The sequence below is a fragment of the Eulemur rufifrons genome, chromosome 8, assembly GCF_041146395.1.
Source record: "Eulemur rufifrons isolate Redbay chromosome 8, OSU_ERuf_1, whole genome shotgun sequence".
Lineage (NCBI taxonomy): Eukaryota > Metazoa > Chordata > Mammalia > Primates > Lemuridae > Eulemur > Eulemur rufifrons.
The window spans coordinates 104,799,158-104,825,422 of record NC_090990.1 but is presented as its reverse complement, the minus strand read 5'-3'; the positions used below and the strand labels follow the sequence as shown (position 1 = coordinate 104,825,422).

Genomic DNA, 26,265 nt, shown 5'->3' with positions numbered 1-26,265 from the left:
GATGTTTGCGCTTCTGCTGAACATGTATAGACTTAATTTGCTTGTCATTATTCCCTAAACAATACAGTATAACAACTATTTACATAGCATTTACATTGTATTAGGTATTATAAGTAATCTAGAGATGATTTCAAGTGTACAGGAGGATGTGCATAGGTTTTACGCAAATACTACACAATTTATATAAAGAACATGAGCGTCCTCAAATTTTGGTGTTTTGGGGGGTCCTGGAACCAATCCTGAGAGGCTGCTGAGGGACAACTGTATATATTTTCAAGTTCTGAGCGAAGACTTAATAATTTTCCCCCAGGTGCCACACCCCCCCATGTACCCCACCAACCACTCCCTCACAGTCCGCTTTGCTGGATCCATTGTCGTTAGAGGCCCTAGGGGCTGTCCTCCAACCCTTCCTTCCTTTCGCTTACTTTTCCCTTGCTCATCTCTGGCAGTCCCACAACATTAACACTGTCTATGTGCTGATGATTCCCACATTTATATCTGCAGCGCAGACCTTTCCACGAAGTTCAAACTCAAAATCTCCATCTATTCAATATCACCACATGGATCTAATAAGTATATCAAACTGGGGCAGCTAGAATTCCCACGTCTATAGCCTCCAGTCTGAAGCAGCTGCCTCCCTTTACCTCAATGTTTCAAACGGTTCCCTGCCACAATTGGGAAAAAGGGCTGAGAGACAGATTTATGGGAGCTCCCTAACTGGCTCTGACCTCAACTTGCCTCCAACACCAAACAGCTTTAGTGCGTTATCCACCATGCTAGCAATCTGTTTCTGCTCAGAAACATCCTATCCACCTGAAAGGAGTTTCTCCTTCATCTTTGCCTAGGAAATTTCTATCTTTCCTTTAAGATTAAATTCAGGTATCACTTTTTTCTCTGGAAGTTTTCTTGGACTTTCATGCTAAATTTCCTCAGGCTCTCAAAATATTGTTTCACTAACAATCTCTTATGTGTCAGTTTTGATAACAGAACTGCCTTGCTTATCTTTGTATCCTCAGCTGCCACCAGCACAGAGCCTTTGTAGGTACCATAAAAATGTTAACTGAATGAGAATAATTCAAGAGAATAAAGGGCCAGTCTTACCTTTGCTTGCCTAGAATTTAGGAAAGTTCATGGTTACATAAGCTGAAGAGGAAGCTTCAAGAAGGAGGTGATATAACAGGATTAAATGTGGCAAAGAACAGGAAAAAAGGGCCATTGGATTTGGTCTAGTTACTGAAGTCTTTGAGCTCAGATTTAAATGTGATGGAAATCAGGTTTGGAAGGACTGATAATGAGGGGGAAAAAAATAGAACTAAGATACAAACTCCTTATCTGTCTGGTGGTATAGAGAAAAATGAACATTTACTGAAAATGAACTTTTATTCTGTCCCAATTGACTCATTTTAACTATTTTTGCAATTATGTAAGACATTTATATGATTCCAAATAAAAACCACATTAACAGTACACTCAAAGAAACCTAACTTTCCCCCATAACCCCTCCATACCCCCAGTGGTATTAATTTCCATTAATTTTTGGGTTAAATCTTTAAAATAGCCACAAATATATATATGCCACACTTAGATAAGGTAGCACACTATAAACATTATTTTCTTCATTTACTAAAACCTGGAGATGGTCTCCACAACAGTATGTAGAAATCTTTCTCATTCCTTTTTATAGCTGCATGGTACTTTATTGTGTACATTTACCAGTTTATTCAACCAGTCCCTTACTAATGGATACGTGAGTTGATTCCAATCTACTGTTATTAAAAATACTGCTGCAATGAATAGCTGTGTGCATGTTACTTCAAATTTTTGCCAGACTATTTCCAGGCACTTTACTTCTGTTCTCAGTTTAATACAATATCCTATGCCACAGATCCTGGGTCCTCATCTTCCAAACTAGAAGATAAGCACTGTGTAAGGAAACAATTGCTCCAGTGCACAGCAGAGTCCAGCAATTGCAACAGCACGTTAGAGAATAAGCCTTTAAAATGTGGAGTAAACACCCTCTCTCCTGCCTTACCATTCCTCTCACAATACCCCATCTCAGAGAAAAAGAGCCAAAGTTACTTTGCCAAGGAAAACACTACAAAGAATAAACAAGGAGTTTAGTTTTATTTTCTCTGGGCATTTGCAAAACACTTAGGACCAACATAAAAAAAAACCCAGAAATACCTCCTGTGGGAAATTACATTAAAAGGGCGTGGGGCCTTAAGGGATTAGTGCCTTGGCCCACTCTGACTGGTCCAAAAACTTGAAAAGATATTCGGAGGATATAACAAGAAGGAGAATGCAAATTTACTGAGGGAGAGGGCCCCGAAGAGGGCCACGAGGGGGAACTGGGGGCCGGGGAGTTGGTCTGGGTGGAGGCAGGGGTCCCCGCTGGTAGCCATAAGGTGGGGGTCTTGGAGGGCCAGTGTATCCATGAGGGGGCATCAGTGGAGGAGGTCCACGCATACCGTGCGGAGGCATAGGACCTGGATGACCTGCAAGAAGAGAAAGAAAAGTTAGTAAAAGTAAGAAATAGAAGATAGTTGATGTTGGGAAATGATAGGGACACAGTGAGAAGAAATGTAAGAAGTAAAAGAAAGGGCACGGGACAAGGGATGTGATAAAGGAAGCTATAAAAATATGATATGTGTGGATGAGGGAGGTGGCTAGAGCCTACTCACCCATGGGAGATCCAAATGGAGGCCCTCGGGGGGGCATGCCCATTGGAGGAGGTCCAGGATGAGGCATTCCTGGTGGTGGTCTAGGCGGTGGCTGTCCCCCAGAGCCTGGGGGCCCTGCATGGGGGTGTCCTAAGCCATGAGGGCCATGGTGTGCCAGCTGCATCTGAGACATCCCTATGAAAATAAAACAGACACGAGGAGAAAGGAGATAAAAAACAGAGAAGGCGGCAAAGAAAATGGGGAAAGGAAGAAGAAAACGAGAAAGTAACATCAGCAACAGAAGGGTACAGAATACAAGGCTGATAAAAAGTGCCCCACCCTTGACCTCATTCCAACAGTACAAACCAACGAACTATCCAATCAACTCCTCACCCTCTTTGCTTGCTCTTTCCATAATTTAGGCATTGTAATAATAATGCCAAAGTATATAACAAGTGGGAGTGATTACTCTATTGATAGGATTTGAGAAAGGAGCAGACACTGTCTGAGCAAAGAGCTAATTTTAAAGGATGAATAAGAACATTTCAAGAGGACAAGAGAGCGGGAATAGACCATCCCAGCCAAAAAGATTAGCATCTGCAAAGCACAGGTGTGTCACATAGCACAGTATGTTCCAGGGAATACCAGTAACTCAGTAACCAGGAGCAACATGCAGTTATTGGAGTGATGGGCAGGGGCAAGATCATAAAAAGCTTTGAATGCTATGGCAATGAATTTGGGTTTTAATCTATACGTACAAGGGAGCAACAGAAGAATTTTAAGTTAGAGTGTGTGAACATCTATATTTCTAAAAAATTACGTGAAAGTAGATCAAAAGTAGACAAAACTAGAGTCAAAGTGAGAAGAAGTCACTATAATAAATTAAGTGTGAAATAATGAGGGAATGAGAGCCTGAACGAGGGCACTGGCAGTGGGGGCATCCTGTCTATATAAATAAGACTTGGGGTGGGGCACAGTGGCTCAGGCCTATAATCCAAGTAATTTGGGAGGCCAAGGCAGCAGGATCACTTGAGCCCAGGAGTTTGAGGCTGCAACGAGCTACGATGATGCCACTGCACTCCAGGCTGAGTGACAGAGTGAGATCTTGTCTCTAAAAATAAATAAATAAATAAGACTTGGTATTACAGTGGGTGACAGGGAATAGTCAAACATAGCTCTCAGATTTATGAAATAAGCATCTAAAAACAAAGACTATTAGAGGAACAGTCGGTTTGAAGGAGAAGGGTAGAAAAGTTGAGTTGTCTATTAAGCAGTAGGATTAAGGATCTGGAATGTTAACAACCACGGACTAGAGATACAAATCAAGGAGGCAGCATCAATGTGTATGTAATTAAAACCATAAACATATGAAGAAAAGAGAAACAAGCACAAAATCTAGGCAGGAGCAGAGAAAAAAGAGCCTATCAAGGTGGCTGAGATTAAGGAGTCAGAGAGACAGGTGGAGAATCCAGGAAAACAGAAGCAAAAAGAGACTAGAATTTCAAACAAGAGGAGATGGTTAGTTTCAAATACATCAAAGGTCAAACCAGATAAGAAGTCTGGTTTGAAAAGTGTTCCCAAGACTTAGCAATTAGGTCACTGCTTTGAGGTGGAGTTAGAGGAGAGAATACAAGTAAAGGTTAAGGAAACAAAGAACAGCAAGTATAATCTCCTCTTCAGAAAAACTTAAGAAAGGGAGAGGGTGATAGTTGTGAATGTAAACAAAATAAAGTATTTTGTGTTTGTTCTTATAAAAGAATGAAGGAAAGAAGAGCTCTGAGACTGTTATTGTTGAGGAACAAAGGGAAGCAAAATGAATGGTGATAGAAACTCTCTACCAAGCGCATCCCTCCCTTTCCCAATAAAGAAAACCTACCTGGATGGGGCATCCCACCTGGTGGAAATGGGTGAGGATGTGAGTGTCCATGACCAGGATGTCCTGCCCCTGGGGTTCCTGCTGACGGGGGGCCATGTCCTCCAGCCCCAGGAGGCATAGGTGGTGGGGGCATGGCTGGGGGTATCCCAGGTGGGAGGGCTCCCGGAGGTGGCACTGGGGGTGGGAAGGAGCCAGGAGGAGGCATGCCTATACAGGAAATGGAAGAAGGAGGAGCAGTTAATAGTAGTGAGGATAAAATGTCTTTAAAGAGCCTGTCCATATCTGGCCTCTCCAGGCAGGATGAGCTCTTTTCCTCTCCTCCTGGTACTCTAAAATCAAAACAATGTTAGACAACTCAAAACAATTTCAACCTCCTGGAGAAACCCAACAACTTTCTCCTCTACCACTACCATTACCCCTCAATCTCCTTGCTATTACCCACTAACTCAATGCCCTCCTCTTTCAGGTTCTTTTTTCTTCCTCCTGCCCCTCCCCTCCAACCCTAAGACAAGCATATTTTGAACCAAAAGCTTTACCTGGTGGAGGAAGCCCAGACCCCAACGATGATACCACAGGATTGGGGGCAGAAGGTGGAGGAGGTGCATCTGCAAATAGCTGATGAGGGCGGTCAGCCTGGGAGAGTGGGTTCTGAGCTGCCAGAAGTCGTTCAGCTGCTGATCCATGGCGCTCACCCTTGGAGTCCTTCTTAAAAGCATAAGACACAGTGATAGGGCGGTTACAGAGGTACTGCCCATTCATGGCCTCAATTGCTGCATCCGAAGCATCAAACGAAGCAAAATTAATAAAGGCATAACCCTTGGAGTTGCCTGTGTCAGGGTCCCGCATAATCTTGGGGGTTTGTAAGATGACCCCAAAGGCGCTGAAAGTATCATAAAGCAGCTTCTCATCAATCTCTGGGTCCAGGTTCCCAATGAAAATGTTGGCCCCCACATCCAGGTTTTTGTTGTGAGCTGATGCCTTGTTCACTCTTATTGGTTTCCCATAGAGTTTGATCATGTTCATGATCTTAATGGCATAGTCAGCATCTTCCTCACTCAAGAATTCCACAAAGCCATAGCCTGGGGAAGTGGAGAAGGGAAGGTTAACAACTTAAGTGAAGTGACTCAAAATGGGGTTTAGCCCACCCACCCTCTAATCACAAAGAACAAGAAAGAAATAACCTCACTTCAATTGAGAATGGTTTCAGAAACAAACTGTGAACCAAAGCTTAAGAGAAAGAAATCTTCAAGTTGTTCATTCCAAAACAATTGTGAATATTGCTGGGACCCTCCAGGAGCAGTTTATCCCCTCAATATATGAATGCACCTTTTGCCATGAACTCACCTTGGTGCTGGCCAGTGACTCTATCCTTTGGCATGTGGGTGTTGACTACTGGTCCTGCCTGGAGAAACAGTTCCCACAGCAATGGTTCGCTAACCTTCTCATCCAAGCCCCCCACGTATACGGTGGCATCTGGGAAGAGGTGAGGGCAGGGGTTAAGTATGACGGGAAAGGAGGTGATGGAAACACGAAGGTGGAACCCAGGAAGAGGAATTGAGATTGGGGATAGGAGCAAAAGAGGAAAAAAAAAAAAAAAAGAAAAAGAAAACGTTAGATTAAACCGTTAAACCTCTCTCTTCCCAGGACCAAGAGAATCTTCTGGAGTCTTAGCATTCTGCTGCAAATTCTTTTTTGGTGGATTTTTGTTTGAGTGGAAAAGCAGCAGAGGATTGGATCTTAAAAGCATCACAGCTACAGGCCTCAGCCTGCACCCTGCCAACCCGACCCCCGCAGCCACGGGGGCGCTTTCGGGGAGTGGGTCCAATCTCCCACCCTGGCGAAACACTGCTGGCCCTAGTTGGGGCCTCCTAGCCCCACTGGGTCCTTTCTGGACTTGTCCCTTCCAGTTACCCTGGTTCCGTTCGGAGATCGGCCCGGCAGCCATGGCGAAAGAGCTCCCGCCGTCTCCAAGCAGCGGCTCCGCCTTCTGACCTCAGTCACTACTTCCACTTCCGGGGCGCAGGAGAACGAGACCGGTAGGCGGGGCCGCGGCGGGGGAGGAGCCAGAAGCGACCGCGGCCATCTTAGCCGCTGAGAGTTGACGCAGACGGGGTTGCTCAGTCTTCGCAACTGCACTGAGATGCCGTTGCTAGTGGTTATAGCGAGGAGGACGGAACGGAAACGCCCAGTCCCTCTTACGGCACTACTAGACGTGAAAGAATCACACGCTCCCAAAAATGTAAATTCGAAAGTTAAAAGAACAAAACTTTACTTTGAAAAGTATTTTGTGGGCAAGTGGTCCTTCTTTTGTTGCCCAGAGAAGTATGTGCTGAGGAATCCCCCAACTCGTGGACTCGGTTGCCTTCGGGCGCAGAGGCAGCCCTGCACTCCCGCCTGCAGTCTTCGTGCAGATTTGGCCTCACAGCCCTGGTTTGGGCTCGAGGTATTTCGTTTTCCCTCAGGGGAGGAGATTGCGGAATGTCTGAGCTGGAGTGTTGTCTGAGCTCGCCCAGTCCTAATTGCGTGACGGTAGGGGGCGGGGAAGTGAGGGGGATAAGGGATTGGAGGGAATCTGAGGCTCCAAGATGGGGTGTGACCAAAGCTGAGGGGTGGCTGGATTTGAAGCTCCGGCGCCTCAGTCTCGATCTCCACAACACACTCAGCACCACCCCCCCCCCAACATCTTGACATGCTCTTGCCCCATCTGCCGCTAAATGGGAGACACAGAAAAGAGAACCCTTCTTCCTAATTGCATATGATTTTTGCAGAGCCTCACCCTACCCAATTCCTTTATTTCTATAGCCGTAATATAGTGGATGTCTTCCTCTCTTGGGTCACACTCACTCTCTACCCGCCACTCTTAGCTAAGATCCTTTATTCAAACACAGGAAACAGTTCCAGCAATGTGTATAAATACTGTGCTTTAATGAACTCCTTAAATAGAAATTCCACTACAAAAAATACAGAGTTGAGGGAGACGGGGTGTCTCCATATTCACCTCATTCCCGTAGAAAACTATAAGGGAAGAAATAGAAATTGGAATTAAAGAAGCAGCATAAAGGGGTGAGAATGAAGTCTCTAGGTCATCTTGTTGGGACTGATGAACAAAACCTCTGATCTTACAGTTTAACAGCTGGTTATCCAAAAGGGATGGAATTGACCTTAAAAAAAAGAGGGGTGGTAACATTCTAGATTGTTTTTGTTTCTTAATTCTTCAAATCACAAGAAACAAAAGTAGCTTCAGGAACCAAAAAAGACAGGACAAGAGTTGGAGAAGATGGGCACCACCGTCTGAAATGGAAACTCAAGTCTACTAAGTGAGCTTATTCAAGGGCTGGAGTGTGAAAATTGAGGCAGCAAGGCCAGACAAGAAAAATTGAAGAATTAGACAGAACCCTCCCTCATCCCACATCCCCCTCTGCCCTGCCTTTGAGAATGCCAGTAATTTCAGTGGGATTAGGAGAGAATGGTGTTTGGATTTCTTTTCATGGAGTGGTCCTCAGGAGATATTCTTGGTGTCCATTTCCTTAATAGCTCCTGAAGATGGAAAAGCTCATCCTGGAGGCCAGAGATTGTGGGAGCTGAGAGGCCCATCTTGGGAAGAGGCAAAGAGGGGCAGAGAGGAATATTATTGCAGCTCTAACCCTCTGCTTCTCAGATATTCACTACTTCTGGTGTCTTTAGTTCTCTTTCACCTTCCATCCATGCCCTAAATTCCACTTAATCTGAGCCACAACCAGTTTCCCCCACCTCTTCTACTCCCAAACCTACCCAGTTTAATACCAACAGGAATGTACTTCACTTCCCAATCCCCCCATTCCCTTGCCTTTCCAACTCCTGTTCCTCTGGTTCAACAGTCAAGCCCCTTCTCCCACTCCCAATCACTGTTTTCCCTTCTTACCTGGACCTCAGGCCTTCCCCTCAGGTAGCAGCGTCTCCAGAGCCTGATCTGGGGTCCCAGATATCCAGGCAACAGTAGTCCTGGAGGTAAAGGGCAAGCTCCCCAATGTGAGGGGAGCCCCCATTCCTGGTCAGCCAGGCTTTCAGAAGAGATAGCAGGTCGAGGGAGCCAACGAGAAGAGACTGCCAACAGGAAGGAACTGTCCCGCCAAGGACCGAGCTGATTCAAAGGGGTCAGCGCCCCTCTAGAGAAGAGCCACATAGAACTAGGGGGTCCAGGAACCATGAAGCTTGGCTAAAGGGGAAAGGAAATCAACTGGCAATTGAGAAACCAGGTAACCCTAGTTTCCCCAATCTGAGTCAGGAAGGGGTGTCCATCTGCCACCCACTCATTGCACTAGTGACTAGAACTATAAGCCTCCCTCTCAGAATTCTGCCCTCATTAGGCTTCAGGTAGGCCTCAGGACTGATTAAAGTTGATTTTAGGGAAACTTGTAAAATGTGTGCATGAAGCAGAAAGATGAGTAAACAGACTTGAGGAAGACAAAAAGGATGCCCTCTGTGCTATTCTAGGATTTCTGTCTTCCTAGGGACAGTCAGGGACTATAAATCCAGCCGCAGAATAGGAGTGGCGTAGCTTCCCCTGAGGAATGCAGACACTGTGTCTTTCTACTCCCCAACCAGTAGCATGAGGCTGTGGGAAAGTCAAGGAATTTAGGGTGTTTAGACACTTCACCTGCTGTCTAGGGAGCCAGGAATCTGGGCAGTGCTCTGGGTCATAGCCAGGATTATGGAATTGTAGTATCTGTTCATTGCTGTAGCGTAAATCCCAGTCCCAGACGGACAGCTGCAGGTTCATAGAGTTCCCGGCTGGGGGCTGGGAGTACCCTGGTGTGTAAACTTGTGCATAGGAGTTAAACTGGACAGAGGAAGCAAGAAAATGATGGTTAAACACACACACAAAAAATAATAATCTCCCAAATCTAGAGACAAATCATGAAACGCTCACCTCTTATTCTAGAAATGAGATGTAGGGGGAAAGTCTTGTCCTGAAAGTGAACATCAACTTACCCCTCCCCACCCACAGTCCTCACTTCCCATAAAATAAATTAAGAATAAACTTTAAAGAGTACTTCTGGATGAGGAGGGAAAAATAAAAAGGTAAGTCAAAAATAGAAGTCACTGACCTGTCCACTCTGCTTTCCACGCTCCCAGGGAGTATCTCTCAGGAAAGTAAGGGTGTCAGGAACCCTGACGCTGTCGTGAAGAGCAAGAAGAAAAAACTCAGAGAATTCAAACTCAGCTGGATACTGCTGGAGGAGCTGCCATACGCAATCAAGGAAGAGGAGAAACACTGGGGCCTGAGAAGAGAGAAATTATGAGGTTGAAAGGGATTGTGGGGACCTAAAGAGGGAGGATGACAAAATGATGGGGATGGGGGTACACAGGGAACAGGAGGCACTAAACAGGTCAGAGAATGAAAATCTGAACTGAGGGTACTAGGGAGGTGTGGGGCCTTACTTATCTGGGTTTTCAAGCTCAGCCTAACCTCAGGACACTTCTAACCTGATTCACCTTCAATGGATTGTACTATATAATTTTCTCATTCCTTTACTTCTTTAGTAATAACTCCCTCCATACCCTCCCAAATTGTTCTCACCTCTTCACTGGCCCCAGCTCCCCCAAGCCGGGTCAGGAAGGGGTGTCCAGATGCCACCCACTCTCGCTGCACTAGTGATTGGAAGCCAAACAGTGTTCGGGCTTCGGGGGCTGAAAGCAGCTGGACGAGTGAAGAGAGGAGGCCATTGAGATCACGATCACTGCGCTCTGGGTGATAAAGAGGAAGAGGGGACAAAGAGGGGGGTCCAAGAAACTAGGACAGGAGAGAATGAGAAGAGGAAACATGGCAAGGAGAAATGAGAGGCACAGAGGGAAAAAGTCGGGGGCAGGTAGGATTGAGTGAGCACATAGAAGTGAAGAGAAAAAAAAAGACCTTGAATAATTCACTTCATAGACTCCACCTGGTTAGAAATACCCAGTTTCACATGTAGAAGGCAGAATCACAATTCTCAAACCAGCTTCCTCGTTGCTCTTCCCACCCCAACCCCTGTCCCCATCCACTGATGGAAGGAAGGGAACAGAGCGGCTAAGAACAACCTAGTGTTAGGGACCACAAGCTGTAGTGGGGAGGCAGAGATAGCACAAAAAGATGAGAGTCAGAGCTCATGGGTAGTTTCCAGGAAGAGGAGAGGAGTAAGCCTTATGGGGCTCCCTTCCTGAACAGAATTCAGTCAGGTGGATAATGGGAAGGGGCAAGGAACAAAGTGGGCTGACCCAAGGAACTCACCTTGAAGTACTACAGAACGAACCCTGGATGTTACTAATACTGAGACATCACTGGCCTTTCGGAGACAAGACCTGGGGGCAGGGGGCAGATGAGGAAGAGGGAATAAGAATGATAAGCCTGGGGGAACGGAGTCATGAGTAATGGGATGGAATAGAGGCAGACTCCAAAATCCTTCCCCCTCTCCTTCTAAGGAGCAGCAAATAAGTCTTCTTGGGAAACCAAGAAGAGTTAACAGAAGGCCATTTAGGAATCCAAGTTCACAGAAGGTTAGGGAAGGTGGAATTATAAATGATGGCTAGAAGGGGGAGAGTACCTGACATAGTCCAACCACCGTGTTCCTTCCAGGGCTGAAAGCCATTTATCCTCAGCTACAGATGAATCTGATAGAGGGTGGAGGGATTGGAAGGGCAAAGAGATTAGGAGGACTATGGATGCAGGTTTCAGGTCTCTAGCCTGATGGGTTAAGAATAAGTTGAGTAGTGGTTGCCTAGGGTTGAGAATAGAAATGAAAAGTAACTAAATAGCCATGAGGTTTCTAAAATTAAATTCTGGTGATGGTTGTACAACATTGTAAATACAAATTGAATTGTACACTTAAGATGGGTGAAGGGTAAATTTTATGGTATGAACATTATATCTCAATAAAGCTGTTTTAAAAAGAGTAAGTTAGGGTCAAGAAGACAAGAAATCAGTGAGTCTGTGGGAGATGGGAGTAGAGTAGAAAACTAAGGATCATTGGGCTAAAGGGTTACTCATCCATAGTAAGCAAAAGGGTAAACAGATTAGGGTCAACAGACATAGGGGTGAGGGTGAGGGGTCAAAGGTTATTCTCACCAGGCAGGCAGAGGGCCCTCAGTCTCAAGTGGGCAAGTTGAACATCTGCAAGACTAGGCAGCTCATCCATAGTGTCTACCAGGACAACATCTGAATGCCCAGCCTGGAGCATTGCCTCCACTGCTCTGGAGGAGAGGGAGTCAGGAAATAAGAGAAGGAGTCTGCCCTGAATACCTAACCCTTAGTTCCTCTCATCAAACCTCCCCTCACCTGATATCCTCCTTGTTAGGGTCATTGGCTGTACAGAAGCCTCCACAGCGGAGAAGATCACTGCCCCCAAGGTGATGCCAGGACAGGCGCTTGGGAGGTGAGAAGAGGGTGGCTGTGAGAGAAACTCCTAGCCCCGAGCTACCCTTGCCCCGACACTGACCTCACAGGGATCCCTCCTTCCACATTGTCCCCAACCTCCCATGATCCTCTAATCCCCAGCCATTGCCCTAACCCTCACACTGACCGGTCCACGACTCTGATGGAAATGGCCAAATGCTCTCCTGACCTCACTGTCCAGAATCCGATTAGGGACCCAGAAGTAACGAGGAAGGCTGTAAAATTGAGAGTGATGTCACAGCTTGGCTCAGTGACTTCATTATAATGTAAAACTGTTATTCTTGTAATTCCTTGTGAATCCACTTTGGAGGGACCATTCATTCCAAGGGGTCTCAGGTTTAAAGATCCAAGAGGTAAGGGGGATAGCTTTGTGGATGTCCTAGGAGGCTGGAGTTTGTGGGAATTCCTAGCTTTAGAGGATCAAGGAACTATGGGAAGATTAGGAGGGCAGCAGGTGTTGGGGTGGACTGAGGAATCACCTGGTGGCTACGTCGAACCTCTCATTGACAGTGCTGACCCTCCAGCCTCTGGCTCCCTGCTTATTCCGCTCAGTCTCCCAGTCTTCTGATGTCTCCATGAGAGGAATAGGTGGTTTTCTGGAACCAGAACCCTGGCCTGGGGCAGGAGTGAAGCACAGAGGAGGAAGAAGAGGAACAGCATCTTAGTTGTTTTTCCTGAGCCAGTCTCTGCTTTTTCAGACTCCTTACCCTTTCCTTAACCTAAAGCACCCTCACTCACCAGCCTTGGGGGTTATCCCCGCATACTGTTGGGCTTGACTGCTCTGAGCTCTGGCTTGGACAATGGCCATGGTCACCTGTGCAGGAAAGCAAATTCCATCCACAGGCTCAGACTGAGTAAGTGAAAAGAAGAAAATGGAGCCCATGTGTTGCTCCAAAGTCTTTGTCACCAATAAAGAAGAACAGTGAAGACAATCTCCAGAGAAAGGGGCTTCCATGGGTGATGGGGACTGGAGTCAGGAGAACAAATCTAGAACTGCAGAATCACAGAATGTTAATTCAGAGGAATCTTAAAGTAATATCATCCAACCCTCCCCATTTTTCTGAGGAGGAAACTTGCCCACAGTGACACTGCTGGTAATTGGCAGAACCAGGCCAGAATTTAGGGCCCTTACTCTCACTACTCTATCATTCATCTCAGCCTCTTTGCCTCTCCTGAAGGAGAGAAGCAGGGGGGATGACGAGAGGGATGCTGGAGAGGGGGAGGATTAGGAACTGCAGGGAGAGGATCCCAAGGTTCTAAGGGAAGGAGGGATTCTCAGGTTAGGGGCCTCTTACCTGAAAAGCCTGAGGCTCTAGTCCTCCAGCCTCAAAACCAACTCTGAGCAGCCGAAAGTCTCGGCCATGAATCAGAATCTCCTCAGGGATAAATTTGAGCAGGGACCCTGGACGGAGGAGCTGGACTCGGGACAAGCCACTCACTGAAGTCAAGAGTTAGGGAACAGTGTAACATGGACTAGGGTCCCTCTGAAAGGAACTCTTCTAGCCCATCCCACTCCATCCCTGGCTGTTTTCGGAGAATAGAGGAAGGATGAGGAGGGGTTCCAACACCTCCTTCACCAAGCCCCCCACACTTACCAGCCTCTAATCGCCCGATGTTGACAAGGGCAAAATCATATTCACTGCTCAGGGGAGTCTCCTAGAGGAAGCACATGACTGATGCTACAGATATCTGAAATAAATGTCATTTTCCTAACTTGGCAACCCCCAACCCCCTCAAGGGGACAATGCCTCTAGAGATAGTCCCTGTTGACTATCACTGATATAGTCAAAAGACTGCCCTTAACCCATAATGTTTGTCTAAAGCCTTCTGGACTCCCCTGCCCATTTCCCACAGACAGCTGTCCTTTCTGTTGCTCTAACCATCTCACCTGACTCCGCTGCCATCCACAGGGCTGGAAGATGACCCTATAGTTGGTACAGATCAGGGTTCCAGACAATTCAGGTTCCAGCCCCTTCCTCACTCCTGTAGCCCATGCTAGGATCTGCTCCCCTGAAGGGGAAGAAAGGAAGCCAGGTTATGACTATTCCCAGTGTTGCCCCCACTTGAGTACACCCACTCCTCTGACACAGGGGATCTAAAGAGGGAAGACTAAAATCTTCCCCTAACCTCCCTGCAGTGTAAGCTTATGAGGAAAGAGAATTTGTATTTTTTTTTTTACCTCTGTAACTAGAACAAGACCTGACACATAATAGACACTTAACTATTTACTAAATAAGTAAATGAGAAAAGGGGTAACAGGGTCAAGAAAACAGAGGCAATATCAAGTCCAGGTTCTGAGCCAGCAGCAAATAGAGGAGAGAGAGCAAGCCTCAGGCAGAAGCACTGTGAGCCAGGAGAGGTACACGGAGGTATCTCTGGTGAGGAATGAAGTGAGATTGGTGTAGGATGAAATTTGGAGGAGTCTTTGGAGATCAGAAGTATTGAAAGAGTATTATTACCTGGGAGGCATCCAGAGGCCAAGCAACTGCTAAGCTGACTCCTGAGCTCCGGCATCCTGCTTCCCTGGACAGACTTTGGTCCGGAAAGCTGAGAAGGGTGCAGGGTTAATCCCCCGGCTTCCCCAACCCTGGGGTCTGGGATTACCTCCGCAGCAGCCTTGGGAGGCCTACACTCAGACTCTCAAGGGAAACTGAGATCAGTGTCGGTGGGGAGCTGAGGACCGGATCAGGGTTGGCAGACAGTAAAGGGAGGGGCTGGTTAATGGATAATGAGACAACGAACTTGAGACTATGAAAAAGGCAGACCAAGCTCCATTAAACGAAGGGTGATATGACAGGCACACCCTCCTCCTCCTCCAGATTCTTTTTTCCCCCCTCTTTTGTCTCCACCTCACCCTCTTGCTGACCCCCCAAATTCCTTCTCCTTACCCCCATCTCGGGCTCCTCCTTCTGGGGGACAATGTTGAAACTCTGGCCCCGGCCCCCCCACCACATTTCTCTGGCTCCATCCGGGGACGGAGCAGTTAAGGGTGGGAAACTTCAAGGATGCTCAGCTCCCTGGAGAGAAGCTGACTCTTGTTGAGAAGAGGGATGTTAGGGAGAGGGGCAGGGGGTTGGACACAAGGAAAAGGAGCATTTGAGGTGCACGGAGCACAATTGGGGGGTCTTTTGAAAGGTGTGTCCAGTCCAGCCTGAGTAGGCTCCTCGGAAACTTCAGTCGACTCTGGAAAGGCTGGAAGGGCGAGAGATGCCCAGCCCCTTAAAGGAGAATACACACAATTTTGGAAAAGTGGAGAGGAAATGGAGGAGCCTGAGAAAGATGGGGGGAAATGGGGGACTGAGAGAAAAATATCCAGACTCCCTTCTTTACTACAATCCCAGATCCTATTCTTTTACTGTGCATGAGTATTGGGGGCTGTTTGAAGGGAGCAATAATACCGACTACCAAGCTGGAATAATTTGGGCTACCTCTCTGGAGTCTCTCAGTGACCTCCCTGGGAAGCTCAGCGTTTTTTTTTTTTTGTTTGTTTGTTTGTTTGTCTTCTTAAAGGGGGTGGAGGTATGGGGAGGGGCATAGGCAAAAGTATTTCGAATTTCCTTACCGCCCACCCCCAAACCGAACAAAAGTGGTTGAAATGGGGAAGTAAATAAAAATTGGATGGGGGAGGGGGTGGATTTTTGTCGGGAGAGGTGCAGGAATTTAGGGGTGAGGGGTGCTAGTTAAAGCATTTTTGTTTTTCTTTCTCCAGGGAGCATGAAACATACCTCATGTGGAGTGCAATGGACAAGTATGGAGAAAAATTGAAATGTGCCCAAAATGCACAATACAGGTATGTTTGTGTGCAAGTCTTGGGGACAGGGTGGGAAGAGGAAAATGTCTTAACCACTCAACCCTGCCCATCACACAGACACACACCACAGCCAACCAACTGGCAATAAGTGCCCATTCAAGGTACAGGACTCCACCCCTCCATCCCAGACACCAGATCTCCAAATGAATGATTCATGTTCAGGACTTTCAAAGCTGAGGGCTGGAAACCTCTCTTCAGCTCAACAATTCCATCTCCCTTCCCTCCCCGCTGCAACCCAAGAAGCAAAAATGGGGGGCCACTATGAGGGAAGGAAAAGAGCTGCTGCCAAGGGTGACTTGGGGGCAGCAATGCAAAAATCTTTATTTAGATATGAAATAAAATACAAAATAAGAGTTAATGAGCTGCTGTTTTATTGTTTTTGAGTCTACAGAGGCAGCAATCCTTGGGTGGGGGACCCCAGTTTTCCAAAGTGACATTCAACCCTCCCTTTTCCCCAGCACACACGCCCTTCTGGCCTCAGCTTTAAAAGTTCCCTGTCTTGGCTGCATCTGTGGAAATAGTGAAGTATTGTGAGACAGGAAGTCAGTCTGGAACAAAGAGGTATACACCTGCTAGGAAGGTGGCCCAGAAGCCTGATTCTCGAAGTCCTAAAGGCTACCGAGCCCCACCATCCCACTTCACCCCCCTGCATTCCATGGGCTTCGGCTTTTGGGGGGGGGGGAGAAAATACTTCCCCGGGGTCTGCTGTAATAAGAAAATAGAGTACAGTAGGAGGTGTATACCACAATTTTAAAATCCCATTACCCACTTTCCTTCTCCCCGCAACCCTTCATTCTAGAGCCTCATTCTAGTCTTTAATACTTGGAGGTATGGAAACAATGGAGGAATACAGAGGGGGAAAAAACCATTAGGGGAATGGTGGGGGGGAATCAGAGGGAGAAATAAATTGGGAGAAATGCTGATTTGGATCAGCACCTAACCAGGAACGCAAAGGGGCAGTAGCTGAGGGTTAATAACAGGAAGACTACTTCTCACCACCCCCAACACACACCACATAGAAGTTTACTGGATGAAAGGAAGGGTGGAGAGGCAAGGGGCTATATCAGATTTTTCCATTTTCAGAATCCTTGTCTGGCTGCAGGTTTGTGCCAGGAGTGAAGGCTGCTAGGAGGGGTAGCTGGAGGAGGGAGGTGGAGCTGAGTGACTCACAAGATGAGTCACAGATCCAGTTATAAGCACAGAAAGAGGCCAAGGTCCTTCCCATCCCCACTCCTCTTAGCTACTGCCAGCCAGCTTCTGTTGTTCTTTTCTACTGCCCCTTATGCATGTGGTCGATAAAGGGAGGTGGCTCAAAGAAAGTCTACATGGGGACATCATAATAAATATTTTGTTAATCAACTTAAGTGTAGGAGGAAAAACACCATGTGATTTGCAGACTGAGTATCTGTAAAGTACAAGAAACAGAGTGCCTGTATGACTCATCTGAATCTGCAGTTGAAAGGCCTGGAGGGAAAAAAGGAAATTAGAAAAATCTGGGGTGCGGGTGCTTCTAGGGGCTTCTAATTCTGTCTTCTCACCTGTGGCTGTATGTCTGCAGCACTGACTCCTTGAAGAAAGAAGACACAGAGTCTAGAGGTGACTGAGTAACTTAAGGACAATCATCTCTGAAATATTCCTTTATTGAGAAAAAATGACTGGAACCTGGGACACATGGTTAAAAGAAGTATGAATGGCAAAAGCTACGTTCTCAGAATTCATTCACAACCAGCTCCACTCTTTTGGGCTCAGTATCACCTCCCAAACATACAATACGAAGTCACTTCTAATTTTTTAGTAGTCTGTGGGCTTTAGTTTTGCTTGAGAAGAAACTGAGCCAATAGGAGAGTGAAAGTACTTCCTTTCCAAGGCCCTGTACACACTGTTTAACACTATCCCCATGCCTTAAAGAGACTGAACCTTAAAAAAAATTGTTTTTGTATAATCTTTTTATTTGATAAAAACCAGTATGGGGGAAAAACTTTTGGTTATGTCTTGTAACTTTCAATAAAACCAGCATCGGTTAAGGAAGAGATTCAGAGACCAATCCTTAGTATGCTTGCTCCATTGGAGATGGGGTAGAGAATGTAGCAGGGAGGGTAGCACTGTCTTAAATCAAAAGGGGAAAAATAAGAACCCTGAAAATCTCCCCTTTTCATTAAAAACTTCAGTAGGAACTGCAGATGCCTTGGATTAAAGGAACTAAGTGCACTTAAATTTAAGCCTGAGAGATGATATCATCCCTCATATAGGGTTACAGCATCTACCCTTCCCCCTTCACTCACATATCCCTCCTTAACTAAGGAATTTTTGCTCATTTTGAGTGCATACAACATACCCCTTCTTTCCTTCTCCCCAACACAGTAACTGCATGGGCTTGCCTCTTCCACCCCCAAATCTTCGCAAAATACCACAGCGGATCTGAGTGTGTCTCCATTTCCCAGGCATTATTCCTTTACCTCCCATCCCACTTAACCCCTCCCCTAAAGAATAAAGCAAAATAAACTTCACTATCCACCATAAAAAAATACCCATTGTCTCAGGGTCCATCATCCTTAGAATGGAGAGGCTTTTCAAAGCCTCAATAAATAGTTACTTTCCCAAATAAAAAATAATTTCTTAATAAAAAGCTATAGGGCCTAATGCCCTATTTTGCCATATGAACCCCTAAACCACCCATCAAAATTTCCATCTTTTTTTCTTTGAAAAGAAGGCAAAGGAATTGGGATTGGCTAATTTATAAATAAAAACAAAAACAAACATGATGCAAGGTTTCTGTTTTTGTTCATTTGTCCTTAGTTTTTAAAAACAAAAGTATTAACTAGAATCTAATGATCAAATCCAAACACGGCAGTCCAGTGGAGAATCAAACTTTTCTGGTTTTATTCTCTGGAAAAACCCCTGGTCTGTTTCCATTCCTATTGGTTCAGGCCTATCATCCTATGATAGGCCTTAGGGAAAGCTAGGTGAGCCATGCAAATTCAGGGTGTTTGAGCCACTTGTTGTTTGGTGTGTGATAGGGGATGGAGGTGTCACACAGTAGTGGTCTCACTAGTGTTCAGACACTAGAAACAGGGACTAGGGCGGGGTGAGCAAGGCACTCACCTTGGCCACAAAATTTAAGGTGTGCCAAAAAACCCAGTAACCAAGATAAATACTATTTTAGTGCAACATTTTTTAAAAAATCAAAAATAATGTAAAAAAAAATCCATGATGGACAATGTATCAAAAATTTAAATAAAGACAGGATTCATCCCCTACTTGCTCAATTTAGCCTCACTTCCCTCACTCTAATCAAGGTTCTGTCTTTAAGATTCTGCTATTTTGTTCAGCATGAATTTTTCACATTAATTTTTTAAAATACTGCAGTTTTAAAAAAGTATCTTGATTACTCAGTTTTTTGGTGCCCCTTAAATTCTGCACCTGAGGGGGGTGCTCATCTCATATTAGGTTCCAGACCTGCCCATAGACTCCCCCTCCTTTGGAACATCACTGCGTCTTTAAAAGCAATCAATTTTCAAATAAAAGCCTAAGAATTAATAGCCATAGGAAATAATTGAATCGACAGACTATCAGATTTGGAAAATAAGTAACTTTGAGTTTGCTGAGGAGGAAGCAAGCTTTCTAAACTGTGAGCAGTTCCAGCAAGGAGGCCACTCTTGGCTAACTTTGTTCCTGAGGAAGAATGGGATGAACACTTTCCAGACTGGGTGGAAGGAACATTTGCAATTGAGTCCCCCCCAACACACGCACACATACCCCCAGCCCATGTGTGCCTTAGATCAAATGTGGGGATTACATTCCACGGGATGGATTATGAATACATAACTCAAAAGAGAAATCTAAATACAGAAAAATAGCCCCAGTAATACTCTGGACACTTAAGTACACTTATTCCCCTTCTTCATATGCACCCAGGAGTGTATACAATTGCATAGCTGATTTATTTTCCCAGAAAAAATATAAAGAAAAAGGAAAATTGGCCCAGGATAGGTCTTCCAGTTTAAAGCTCTTAGAAATGGCTCTGGCCAGAGCATAAGCTGTCCAGACTTGTGCTTTGTGCAAAATGCAAAGGAGCTCCCCCTACTGTGTCCACATCCCCACTCCCACCCCCTAGAGAACAGGGTTGGGCCAGGGAAAGGGAGAAATCCAAAGACAGATCAGCTCATTGGGAGTAATCTGTGATCTGTGGTTATAGTTCACTAAAATATACTTCTCTAACTACCTTTTTATAAATCGCCCCAACCCACACCCCATGTTTCAACATCAGTCCTATTATCAAAAATATCTCTTCTTACAAAGTATTTTTTTATTATTTTAATAAACTAACCACAGATTAAGGTCAGCTATGGCTTAACAAAAGAAGCCAGGATGTTAAGTTCATTCTCCAAAAGTAGAGAGAAAGGAGAAAGAATCACTTAAGTAGGAAAAAAAATCACTTTTTAAAATGTTTTTGCTTGTTGGGGTCTTTTTGTTTCTTTTCCTTTAAAAAAAATTAGTCAATAAAATAAGTTGCTTTCTTATTTAACAGAAATGCAGCAGCCAGTTACCACAGAGGTGGTAGTGCTCTATTTAGGTTTTTGGTTTTGTTTGAAACAGTCTGGCTAAATGTCTGTCATTCCCCCATCCCTCCCCAAGTTGCACTCAAACTCCAATGTATGGTTATTGCTAAGTAGTTAAAAAACAGATCACCTCTGCACCAATTCATCTGGAGAAAAGTCAACACACACAGCTGCTCTTCTCATCACTCTCTTCCCCTTCCCAGAGGGAACTTTTTTTATAAAATAAAAGTCTTTTTTTTTTAAAAATAAAAAAAAAAATCACAACCCTTCTTAACTTAGCTGAGCTCAGCCCTCAGAAAGGATGAGGAAAAGGTAGGGGGCAATCTCCTCTCAAACTAGAACTGATGACAGATGACTGTTGAGAAGGAAATAAAACTCAAGAGGAAAACGATTCTCCTTTTAAGTTCCTCCCTTTCCCATCTCAATAAACTGTGATTTAAACTACCCCCTCCCTCCTAACAAACACCCATAAGCACACTGCCTTGTCTTTCCAGATCTCAGGAGGAAGAATTTATACAACCCTAATTTCTACCTTAATTCAAATCAATAGCAAATTTGTCCAATTTCCAAATTTCCCTCCACACTCCCAATTCTACCACCATGTGCTTTTTTCCAACCTAAAGAACTTTGGTCTATATTTTTCTTTTTTTTACTGAGAACCTCCTTGCCTATTCTTCCTCCCGACTTCTGCCCACTTCCCGACACACACCCCAATCCTTCCCCTACTACTTTTCCTTAGGTCCTGGGATGCGACCCAAGGGGTTGTAAGACAGAATCACCACCTTTCCCCCTTGTACCTCCTTAGTCCCATCAAGTCAAGCTCTGCAAAGGAATAGTACAGCCCTTGAGGCGCCGTTCAGGCCTGACTTGCTCTTGCCAGCCTGGCAGCACTCCAGCACACACACACTTAAAAGTTTCCAGCCAGGCTCCCACAAATATTACTGCATTTGTCCTGTCAACATGGGGGCTGGGTCTTGATGAGCCAATTAGTTGAGCTTAACCTTCTTTGTTTAGCCACCTTGCCCTCCAAGGTTCCACCCATTCAGAACCTGTGCACCAGTAGCTCCCCACCCGGTTCACGTTCCCTCCTTCTCAGTTCTTCCCTATAACAGCAGGAGCAGAAGTTGTTTGTCTCAGGATGTCCATAGAAGCTGCAGTTCGGTTGTTTGCATTTGGTCTGGGTCGGGGGAAGCCCCTGGGGACCTCCAGCCCATCCATCTGGCTCAGGGGGCTCTCTGTAGCCGTTGCTATAGGAATCAGCCACGCGGAAGGGGGATGGTAACAATGCACCCCTGTGAACTCCATCTTTGGAGTGACTGCCTGGCTCCAGAGAAGAGATGCTGTCCTGGTGGGGGTAGGGTCGCCCAGGAGGGCACTGTCTGGGGAAGGTGGCATATGGTGGCAGGCCCCCCCCACATGGACCCCCTGCCAACTGCCTCCGGGGTTCCTGGCAGTGGACTCCACCCCCAGAAGGTCGAGGGATAGTAAAGCCCCCAGGATAGCCAGTAGAGAATGCCATTGCCTTGGACTCTGCTGGGGGGGCAGTCAGCTGCTCCTCCCCACCATCTGGCTCTGGCTTTTTGGCTGGAGGAGGCCCACTCCCTACCCCTCCATTCACGATCTTCCTCTCTGCCTCCTTCTGCTTCTGTTCTGCCAGGAATCTCTCCTCAGCATCAGAAAGGTAGCGCTGGATCATCTCCTCCTGATATTGGTGACGGTGACCCATCTTCAGGGTTCCAACAAAAATAAACTTCCCCTCCCCTTGCATTGCAATCCTCATAATGCTCAAGCTTTGCATCACCTCCTGGCTATACTTGCTCCCTCCATTACCAACAGACTCAGATGTGGGCTTCTCAGATACTGGCCCATCCCCAGCTGCCTCCTCCTTGCCACCCTTCCAGCTCTTCAGTGAGTTTTTCTTCTTCTTCTCCAGTGTTTCAGTGCCACTGCTTACCCCTGACCCTGTTCCCACCCCTCCAGGCTTAGAACCCTTGCTGTGCATCAGGCCTCCCATGTTTTTCTTGAGCTTGCTGCCCAAGGTTTTGCCAAAGCTGCCCAGTTTGTTAGCCACAGAATCTGCTCTCTTTTTGTCCTTATCCCGATCTCGCTTGGACTTCTCTTTCCGCCTGCTGCCCTCATTGCTGGTAGAACTGCTGCCAACTGATTCCTTGTCTGAGTCTCCAGACTCAGGAGTGGACCGGGGCTCATCACCAGCTGAGGCTGTGGGGGACTCAGGCTGAGCCAGGGGAGCCTGCAAGAGATGAAAACAGTGTTGACAGTTACCTCATTGATCTGGGTGGGAGAAGCCCCCAGGGACCTCTACCCCATCCATCTAGCTCTCACTAGATGGGTGAGCTCCCTGCAGCCACTGCTATAGGAATTGGCCGTGTGGAAGAAGGGTGGTAACACTCTTATGAACTCCGTCCTTGGAGTGACTACCTAGTGACTGCCTTGCTCCAGAGGAGGGCTGCTGTCATGATGGGGGATGGGTCACCCAGGAGGGCACTGTCCTTCCCTGGCTCCAGCTCTCTTATGGGCCAAGAAAAGATGTATTTGATATCTAACATTTATCTCACCCGCTGCAATTTGTCTCCCTTCTGTAATAAGGAGATTTCAAAATGAAAATTTGTTCTTCTTAGCAATGAGCAACCATACAATACATGGCCTCTTGATGAGAGGCCCAGACACTAGAATGTTCTTTGTTATAAATTTCTCTATGCCAAATTCTGCTCAAAATTAATCTCAAGGAAGTCTTGACTACAACCAACCAAGCCTAACCATCTTGCATCCCCTTAACTTTTATACATTCAGCATTGGAGTTCATCAATTTGCCCTTGCTCCTGTGTTCCTGATCTAGCTCAGAACCCACGGAATCTGGAGCTCTTTAAGCTATTCTGTCTCAGTCCGGTGTCCAAAACAGAGGTCTATCTACAGAGGGCTTGGGACAAAGTAATGATAACCTCAAGTTTAACAAAAAAAGTCCAGAAAACTTTTCTTAAAGAATGTATTTTAGTATCAGAAAGCAGAGCCTGGTTGGAGAGGAGATGTGGAAAACAAAGGGGACTAATGGGTGAAAAGGCAGGAAAAATCTGACATTTTCTAACTTTGAATTATAAGCTACCACTCAGATTCAGAAGACCACTACGAGATCTCCTTGTTCTCCCTGTCACTGAAAATGAGGACACACCAGGGCAGGTGTGGGAGAAGGCTTCACCTGTGCATCAGAGGATAGTGGGATCCACTTCACATTCATGTAGCTATGCAGCAGATGCAATTTGACCTCTAGGGACAGAATTACACTGTGAAAAGGAGAAGAAAAGAAAAACTTATTGTGACTTTTTAAAAGCAAAGCAGTGTGATATGGTTGGAAAGAAGGGTGGGACAGGGCTACATGGCTTGGGACTCAAACAGGGTTGGGTCTGAATTAGTTCCACCAATTAATAAGCTTTGTGACCTTGGGCAAATCACATCAACTCCCTGAAACTCAGTTGGGGTCAACAATGAGTATAAATAATAATATGTATCCTGTAGGGCTGCTGTGAAGATTAAAACACTATTTGGAAAGGGCCTAGCATGTCTAGAAAATAGGAAATACTAAACAGTAGCCATTACTATTGTTGCTGTAAATATTATTTAGAAGAGCTTTTGCTTTTTTTTTTTTTTTGTGAGACAGAGTCTCACTTTGTTGCCCGGGCTAGAGTGCCATGGCATCAGGCGTCAGCCTAGCTCACAGCAACCTCAAACTCCTGGGCTCAAGTGATCCTCCTGCCTCAGCCTCCCAAGTAGCTGGGACTACAGGCATGTGCCACCATGCCCGGCTAATTTTTTCTATATATTTTTAGTTGTCTAGCTAATTTCTTTCTATTTTTAGTAGAGACGGGGGTCTCGCTCTTGCTCAGGCTGGTCTCGATCTCCTGAGCTCAAACTAATTTTTTCTATATATTTTTAGTTGTCTAGCTAATTTCTTTCTATTTTTAGTAGAGACGGGGGTCTCGCTTTTGCTCAGGCTGGTCTCGATCTCCTGAGCTCAAACTAATTTTTTCTATATATTTTTAGTTGTCTAGCTAATTTCTTTCTATTTTTAGTAGAGACGGGGGTCTCGCTCTTGCTCAGGCTGGTCTCGATCTCCTGAGCTCAAACGATCCACCCGCCTCGGCCTCCCAGAGTGCTAGGATTACAGGCGTGAGCCACTGCACCCGGCCGAGCTTTTGCTTTTGATAATCCATCAACTCTGTATTTTTAAATCAAACCCTCTTAGCTGGGACCCAGTTGCAGGAGCCCAGAGAGGGAAGCACTGGGTAAGAGGTAAGGGAGGACCTTTTACATTCATACACTCTTCACAGGGAAGCTGTGGACAGGAGGAAGCCTTAACAAACTACAGGGAGGTAGAATGGGGGATGTGGGGGGAAGGAAGGTATTTTTCTTGCTTTCGGTTTAAATTCCAGAAAGGCAAAAGCTCAAACTATTTTGGTCAACTATTAATATTTAAAGCTCCTCTTACTTAGGCTGGGGTAAGAAGTAGTAATTTGATTATCACGATTTTCTGATCATTGTGTTGGGGATTCAGGGATGTATCTCTGTAGGAACATTCTTCCTATTGTAAGAAAAGAACAAATCGAGATCCCAGGATTCCCATCTCTTTTACAGGGAGAAAAAGCAGCTGCACAATGCAAGAGTCCTGGTGCCCAAGCTGCCTTCAAGCTCTCCATCTTCCCAAACACATTGGAGTTAGGATGTGACTGTCTTGCCTCTAAGCTGAGGGAAAATACCTGAGAAATGGATGCTGCATGTGAGAGATCCCAGCTACAAAGTAGAATGAAAAGGCTAGGCCTTCCTCACCTGGCCAATCGCACATTGTCATTGTCATCTTTCCCCCACTCCCAGCCTTTTCCAGGGTCTACAGCAAAGTGCAACGGCAGCAGCTTATGTTCTGAATCTGTAAGTGGGATCACAGCTGGGGAGGAAAAAACATGCCATTAAGGAATCTCCTTGAGGAGCGAGGAAGGCAGCTGTTTTACACAGAATTACTTCACTAAAATCACACCACGGGCCTCTACTTGTAGTCACTTTTCAATTTTTACATATGAATTACCTCTGGCATTAAAACCAATTAGCTGGTTTCCCCTAACACCCAGCATATGATTTAGGACACAAATCTCCATGACTCCCTATCAGTCAGTCAACTAACTCTCATGATGTTCTTGCCAATTAATGTGTATTCAGGGAATTCAGAGTCATCATTAAGACAAATGCTGCAAAGAATCACTTAGGTCGAATGACTTTCATACCTAAGTCCTTTACTCCACAACAGGGAATATAGGCCATGTTTTTTCCCCAAACCTTTTTTTTTTTAATGAAAACCCTGGTATATCTTATACTTTAGTAAAACAGTATCAACATACATGGTCTGGGCTTGCATGTCACTTAATTCTTTCCTCTTACATTAGCTCTCATTCCATTTTTTCAAGTAAAAATAATGCAGACAAAAGACACTTCATTCAGCACCTTGTTCCTTGGCATTTTCCTTCTGCTCCATGGACACAAGTGCAGAAAAGTGGGCCTGATCATAGGCAAGCACCAGAGGGGAGCGGTGACACTGGTTGGCTGGGACCTCCAAAGGCAGATAGATTCCCCCAAAGGGAATAGGGGCAAATGCTGCGGGAAACCACAAAGATTATGAATAAGGCTATGTCCTCGCCTAGTAGACGGGACCTCTACCCTACTCTGCCAATTGAGTCTTCCTTTCACTCCATCTCATTTAATAATTCTTTTCTAAGAAGCCCTGTCAACTAACCCCAACTGCTTTACACTGAATCTCTTGAGAATTTTGCATTATTCTAATTTATACTTTGTCTATAAATCCCCTTTCCTGCCTTCCTCCCAATGCTTAGCCCAAGGCTCTGCGAAAAGGGGGTTCTCGGGGTGGAGTGAGGATTGACTGGCTGACTCAC

The 26,265-nt window shown here is 45.7% G+C and overlaps 3 protein-coding genes across 7 annotated transcripts in view; all 3 read right to left on the bottom strand.

Moving 5' to 3' along the window:
- Nucleotides 1-2,105: 2,105 nt before the first annotated feature.
- On the bottom strand, nt 2,106-6,988 carry SF3B4 (splicing factor 3b subunit 4). Of its 2 annotated transcripts, none has more exons than XM_069478858.1 (6): nt 6,448-6,988; nt 5,881-6,009; nt 5,073-5,615; nt 4,537-4,743; nt 2,682-2,855; nt 2,106-2,495 (listed from the first exon to the last, which is right to left on the bottom strand). In XM_069478858.1, the coding sequence occupies exons 1-6, from the start codon at nt 6,479-6,481 to the stop codon at nt 2,308-2,310; spliced, it is 1,275 nt and encodes a 424-aa protein (XP_069334959.1). In that variant the 5' UTR covers nt 6,482-6,988; the 3' UTR covers nt 2,106-2,307. The 2 variants fall into 2 exon arrangements, with proteins under 2 accessions (XP_069334959.1, XP_069334960.1); XM_069478859.1 differs by having other exon boundaries at nt 2,146-2,495; nt 4,555-4,743.
- Nucleotides 6,989-7,440: 452 nt separating this feature from the next.
- Nucleotides 7,441-14,898, bottom strand: MTMR11 (myotubularin related protein 11). Of its 2 annotated transcripts, XM_069478856.1 has the most exons (18): nt 14,833-14,898; nt 14,404-14,491; nt 13,833-13,954; nt 13,540-13,600; nt 13,240-13,382; nt 12,683-12,758; nt 12,424-12,559; nt 12,072-12,159; nt 11,828-11,916; nt 11,618-11,742; nt 11,097-11,163; nt 10,784-10,854; nt 10,097-10,263; nt 9,624-9,797; nt 9,173-9,355; nt 8,438-8,731; nt 7,964-8,130; nt 7,441-7,697 (listed from the first exon to the last, which is right to left on the bottom strand). In XM_069478856.1, exons 1-17 carry the CDS (start codon nt 14,896-14,898, stop codon nt 7,993-7,995), a joined length of 2,088 nt encoding a protein of 695 aa, XP_069334957.1. In that variant the 3' UTR covers nt 7,441-7,697; nt 7,964-7,992. The 2 variants fall into 2 exon arrangements, with proteins under 2 accessions (XP_069334957.1, XP_069334958.1); XM_069478857.1 differs by lacking the exon at nt 14,833-14,898 and having other exon boundaries at nt 13,833-13,869; nt 14,404-14,414.
- A 2,334-nt stretch (nt 14,899-17,232) lies between these two features.
- The window catches only part of OTUD7B (OTU deubiquitinase 7B), a 55,314-nt gene continuing 46,281 nt past the window's right edge, over nt 17,233-26,265 (bottom strand). For all 3 annotated transcript variants that reach the window (XM_069480695.1, XM_069480694.1, XM_069480696.1), the window contains 4 exons: nt 25,820-25,969; nt 25,154-25,268; nt 23,529-23,613; nt 17,233-22,565 (listed from right to left, as the gene is read on the bottom strand). In XM_069480695.1, the coding sequence (XP_069336796.1) occupies nt 21,357-22,565; nt 23,529-23,613; nt 25,154-25,268; nt 25,820-25,969 (1,559 nt within the window). In that variant the 3' untranslated portion in view covers nt 17,233-21,356. The remainder of the gene's footprint in view (nt 22,566-23,528; nt 23,614-25,153; nt 25,269-25,819; nt 25,970-26,265) is intronic.